This window comes from Monodon monoceros, unplaced genomic scaffold (genome assembly GCF_005190385.1).
Source record: "Monodon monoceros isolate NGI ecotype Baffin Bay Population unplaced genomic scaffold, NGI_Narwhal_1 Super_Scaffold_13, whole genome shotgun sequence".
NCBI lineage: Eukaryota > Metazoa > Chordata > Mammalia > Artiodactyla > Monodontidae > Monodon > Monodon monoceros.
In genome coordinates this window covers 1,626,786-1,632,807 of record NW_021703769.1, presented here as the reverse complement: position 1 = coordinate 1,632,807, position 6,022 = coordinate 1,626,786, and the positions used below count along the sequence as shown (strand labels likewise).

Below are 6,022 nucleotides of genomic sequence, written 5' to 3'. Positions count from 1 at the left end.
GTTTCTGCAACCACAGCACCTGTCTACAGCAGTGTGGACCCCGTAAAGCCTTCCCACAAGCCCCAAGGGAGGAGCCCCACTCGGCCGTTGCCTTGTCTTAGAGCCTGGCGAGGAGCTGGGAGGAATTGCTCCAGAGACCCAAGGCGAGCAAGCTTTCTAAAGAGCTATCAGTATACCTAAAGGATACATTAACCCCTAAAAGAAAGGTTAAAAAACAAGGACGTTTATTGTAGGACACGTGGACAGTATGGATAATTGGGACAGAAATGCCTACATGTCATTTGGAAAATCAGCCATGATTTGAATTTAAAAATCGCTACAGGCAAAATTTCATTCATCATGATGCTTTCTTTTGTTTCTTCTTTTCATTTTCTTCTTTTTCTTTTTCAATCTCAGCAACATATTTCTCAATTTCTTCAGGATTTAAAATCTATCAAAGGAACAGTGTATGGTTAGTCACACAAGGACCCCCGAACATAGGCCCCAGATGCCCCTTCCAGCTGCTTCTACAGGAAAGCAAGGCCACATGTGCCTGACCCAGGGAACAAGCTGGAACTGATGTGTAGGTGATAATTATAAAGCAGAAGCAAACGTGCACAGCGGACGTTTTCACCACGCGAATGCTTTCTTTTCGACTCATTTGTGGGGATCCTTGGAAAGAACCTTTCTTGGGGCTATAGCCACAGCAGAATGGCCCTGAATGTGCACTACCCCTGCCCTGACCACTGGGAACACTCCGTAGGTAAGGACAGCAAACCAACTTGGTGATTACCTTGAGGGGTTGATCTCGTCTCATGACAGCAAGTTCTATGTTTTTGCCGCCTGACTGAACCACCTCGGAGGGGAGAGAAGAGCGTTAGATGCCTCACCCACCTCAAGACCAAACAGCGCCCTTATGTGCCCTGTGAGCCTGAACCCAGCACTGCCACACAGGGGGAGAGGGTGGGACACCGGGGTCCCAATACCCAAAGCGTGTGTCCTAGCTGCACACTGATGTGGCCAGTCCTTCGCGATACCCTCCTGTCTTGAGGCAGCTGGATTTGGGCGGGGTTGCTGGTCCCTCCGCCTGCACAGCAGGTGTGCTCACGGCCCTCCCATCTGTTCACAGCCTTTCCCACCACTAAGCCCGGACGTCTGGACCCCCTCTGCCTCTGGCTTCACCCCCTAGCACCTCTAAGGACGGCTTCCACCCATTATTCCCAGCACTTCTTAAGTCCCTGACTCTATAGCAGTAGCTCGAGCCTCAGAAAGGCTGAGCGCTTGGGCAAGCCACCTAGCCTCTCGGTGCCTGGACTGCCCAGACGTATAAGGAGCTGATACAGCCCCAGAGCAGTGCCTGGTGCTACGGTTGGCACCCTCACCACCTCCTTGTTGCGCACACGTCAGCTGCTCCATTCTGCGCTGTCCGTTCTGCCCAGCCCAAGTACCAGCACCACGGCGTGCGCATCTTCAACATATTGCCCAGATTTCAAACACAGACTTACTTCCAGGAGGGCCTTGATAACCAGCTTAATAGTCAGGTCGTCTGTTTCAATGGCTTCGTCAGTATAATTCTTCTCTAGAAATTCACGCACTGACTTGGCACCCCTGCCTATAGCGTTGGCCTGAAACAGGGACGGGTGTTACACGGCACAGAGTGCGACAATCCAGAGCCAGCCCAAGAAAACGACCCCCACCACCAGCCCCGTGGTCCCGCCAGTGCCACCCTGCTCCCATGTGCTACGGTGAGGGGCAGCCTGGTGGGAGGCGGGCCTGTACTCCAGGCCCTGCCCCATGGCTTCTTTTTGCAAAGGGCTATTTGGAGTTGGTGCTGATTCCTACCAAGAAAGGGATTCTACTGAAAGACATGTGGGCAACTTGACTACACCACGTATCCTTACACCTCGCTGTCCTTTACTCCCAAAAAGCAACGCTTAATGACTTCTCAGCTCCCGTGTCACAAGTGTGTCGTGAACACTTGTGTATGCGTACACACCTATGTATACGATTAGGCCAGCTCAAGGTCCCAATGGCCTCCAAAGCTGCTTCTACTGGCAAGATGGCCCAAAACAAAGCCCCTCTGTTTTGTCAGGGACTCACCTTCCAGGCATGGTACGTGCCCGAGGGATCAGTCTGATAGAGTCGGGGGGTACCATCAAAGTCAAAACCCACAATAAGGGCAGAGATGCCAAACGGCCTGCGCCCGTTGCTCTGTGTGTAGCGCTAGTGGAAAAAGAGACACAGTGACACTGCTGCCTTGGCACGAAGGCCCCCCAGAACCTGCCGTAAGTAAAATACACAGTGTTCTAAACACAGCTTTTAACGAAGGAATGAAAATAAATTAAGCCCACGTTCAGGTTATTTGCGATTCAGGTGAGAAATGAAAGGAGCCCGTGGTTTTCAGCATTCCTCCTTCTGTTGCTGCATTTTCATTCTCAGAAAGACCAGAACTGCATCATGAAGCACAGCTGGGGCTGCTTGGAATTATTTTGACAGCAGACACAATCTGGCTACACATTTTGGTTCACAGGTGACTAAGATTTCACCAGAGTGGGCGTGGCTTTCAGCCCCCTCCCAACTGCTTGGTGACTGGTCATTCAAAATGACAAGACAAGAACTACATCATTTCCCTCTGGAAATATGAATCTGGACTGCCCCATGCTACTAAATAAGAACACGACAAATGCCACTTAAAAGGATAAATGATGGTAAAATTACAGATATAGAGAAATCCAGGCTAGGACCCTTGCGTGGAACAAGCATGGTCTAATCTCCCCACAGTGACGTATGCGGCCACGTGAGGTAATGCGGCAGGACACTCCACGACAAAGCAGTGACTGCTCGTAACTAGCCGAGCCACGGCAGGCAGACACACCCACCTGCTTCAGACTGGCGATGTACCGTGTGATGTACTCCACGGTGACCGGGTCCTCCACGGTCAGCCGGTGGCTCTGGCATTCCACCCGCGCCCTGTTGATGACTATCCTCGCGTCAGCAGTGAGGCCTGCAACGAACACAAAGAGAGCTCCCCCTGAGCCACCGCTCGTCCGGCCAATCGTCGAGGCCAGCGCAGATCACATGAGTGGACAGCAGTTACCCTTGGCCGGTCCTCTGGTACCCAGCACCGAGATCATTCTGAGTAACCAACAGCGGAACCAGCAGCCTCTGTGAGCTTCTCTGAGAAAGCTGCGTGTACGAGGAGCTATGTGTATTTACACAGGCTGTAAACACGCTAATTTTTTGACAAAGCAAGTCAATCTCTAGTTTAGGTAAACTGACCTCCCCGCTGAGGAAGGAAACGAATGAAAACCCAGAAGTGCAAGAACATACGGCACATCCCGAGAGCAGGGTGCTGTCCAGCTCTCCCCACTTCACGGGCGCACAGTTAGCTGTGACAGCTGACCTTTCTCCTGCCAGCAGCAATGGAGGCGACAGCACAGCACCTCATCCCGGGGTGTTTAATCATTTGGCCCCTATGCTTCAGCCTCCTGGGGAGGACCTCCCCCTGCAACTGTGGCCAGCCCTCTTCTTGAAGGCCAGCCCTTTCTTTTGAATGATTTCAGGTTACCCAATTTTCACGTCCCTCAACAGCCCTTCCACCAGGTTAACCTCCAGAGTGCTGTTCAAGGAGACTGAAAAATACAGCACGGGCCCCAGACTTACCCGCGAATGCCATGCAGACATTGTCGTCCAGAGCACAGATCTTCCGCACTGTTCTTTCATCCTGCAGTTTGGCCACTGACTTCTTCTCCACACCAAGAACAACAATGTCTTTTCCTCGGACACCAACCTTCAAGAAATGGCAACGCTGCACTTAAGGAGCTGACACGAGGTTCTGCCAGCAGGCACAGAGCACTAACAGCGCATGCCAACGTGGTCCTGTGAACACCCTGGGGGTGGCACACACACCCTGCAAACCGTGGGTCTCGATCCACTTTTGGCAGAGCTAGTCCAGGTATCACAATCTAGGTGCCTAGTCTCGTGCCTTAAAATACTGATACGTAGTTTCAGTTACAGCACAACTAAGGAATAACTATTATCAGTGTGTATGTGTACACGTGTCATTTCAACCCAGTGAATCAGAGAGTCTCTGGAAGGCTTGAGTGTGAGTCCGTAACAATGAAGTCAGGTGTCCTGAAAGCAGTGTTGATGTGGTTGTAAAACTATACCAAAACATTCCCCTCTCTCTCGTGCACTTTTTTTCTTTTTGGCCACGAGGCTCATGGGATCCTAGTTCCCCAATGAGGGATTGAATCCAGGCCACTGGACCGCCAGGGAACTCCCCCCTCCTGCACTTCTGAAAACAATGTGCACAGCAGCGGGGAAGTGCCTGATACGGCGTCAGGCGGACAACGTATCAAGTATTACAGGGAGGCCCATGGCTCTCTGTTTATGGCTGACACTGTAGCGTGGAGAAAAATGTATTAAAAACATGGGGGGAAAAAAGTCACTGACTGCCAGTTAAACCCCTCAATCGAAGCAGCAGCAGACCCAAATGAGACAACCACTTGGAAAAGCAACCTCTTCTCTTAGTTTAGAGCGGGGGTCTCTCAGCCTCTGCCCTACAGGCACCTGGACCAGCTAATTCGTCAATGTGAGGGGCTGTCCCTGCGCACTGTGCGATGTTTAGCATCATCCCAGCCTCCACCTCTGTAAGTCTCCACGTGGGGTGCAGAGAAGCACTGATTGGCAGTGCTTCAGATTTCAAGGAGCTTTCTGGTGAATTGTCTTCCATGGTCTTCAAAGTTCCCAAGGGAAAGAAGGCCAGGCCCAGAGACAGGTTAAGCAAAGGTAGCCACCCTGGCTGACCCACAATAGTATGGGGATGGGGGTGTCAGCTGACCCCAATAGTCTTTAAGCTGAGGCAGGTCACAAGATGGATTTGGGGCCTTAATTTCAAAAAAGACTCAAGAAACGAAAAACACTTCCAAGTTTACAGAATCGTGTGTGTTCTCTCTCTGCCCACTCAAACCTCTGAAACACCAGATAAAAGATAAACCATCATCCATTCTGACCGATCAGCAACCTGACATGTGTCTTGAGGACAACATGTATTTATTATATCTGAAGCATTGGTCTAAATGAGAGGCGCGCTCGGGTGCGACGGGACAGGGGTCTGGCGCAGTGACCAAAGGGACGGAGGACTCAGCAGTTGGACCCAAGACGGAGCCTGCCCGCCGCGTCGGCGGGCCGGGAACCGCAGGGTTGATGCCGACACCGGCCGCTCTTTGTTCTCGAGGCCGACCCGGACTTTGAGAGCAACTGCTTTCCGCGGGGGTTGGGGGGTAGTTGGCTACCTGGGAGCTGTCCAGACACAGTTCGCGGAGTCACTTACTCCCTTAAGGAGCGTTCCTGAGCGGGCAACGGGCGGGCCCTGCCTCTCGGAGTCGCGCGCCCCGGCCCCGCCCGGCCCCCAGCCCCCCAGGTCCACGCGAGGGCCCCCGCCAAGATGGCGTCGGCGCCAGGCGCGCGCACGGCTCCGGACACGGACGCGGGGCACCGAAGCCAGCGGCCTGCAGAGCGCCTGCCGAGCCACTAGCCACCCCGCTCGCCCGGACGCGGAAGCCGGCGCCCAGAAAGCCGCCCCGCCTGTCCTCACGTCTCCCGCCCGCGGCTCGCAGCGCCCCTTTCCCGCAGCGACGCCCACGTCGCGGCTTCCGAGTGCGCCCCACACCATCGTGCCGCCCCAAACCCCGCACCACCGCGCGCCCGTCAGCGCGGACCCCAGGGAAGCTGGTCGGCAAGACGCGCCCGGGCCCCACCCAGCCGCCCGGGCCTCCGCCTGCCCCGGCGCCCGGCCTCCCTGCTCACCGCGGTCGAGCCCTTCTTCACGGCCTCCTGCGCGTACTCCACTTGGAAGAGGTGGCCGTCGGGCGAGAAGACGGTGATGGCGCGGTCGTAGCTCATGCCGGCGGGGAGACGCTATCAGGACCGGGAAAAGCGCACACTCACGGCCGCGCAGGCCGCGATTCACGACGCCGCTGCGCCCACCCCGCGCGCCCGCCCCCAGCGCCGGGGACTGCGCTGCCAGCGTAAGGCGGTG

The 6,022-nt window shown here is 54.8% G+C and overlaps 1 protein-coding gene across 1 annotated transcript; it reads right to left on the bottom strand.

Annotated features, from left to right (window-relative positions):
* Positions 1-202: 202 nt before the first annotated feature.
* Positions 203-6,022, bottom strand: PSMA7 (proteasome subunit alpha 7). Its single transcript, XM_029219951.1, has 7 exons — positions 5,791-6,022; positions 3,643-3,769; positions 2,859-2,983; positions 2,080-2,202; positions 1,485-1,604; positions 773-835; positions 203-430 (listed from the first exon to the last, which is right to left on the bottom strand). Exons 1-7 carry the CDS (start codon positions 5,884-5,886, stop codon positions 338-340), a joined length of 747 nt encoding a protein of 248 aa, XP_029075784.1. The 5' UTR covers positions 5,887-6,022; the 3' UTR covers positions 203-337.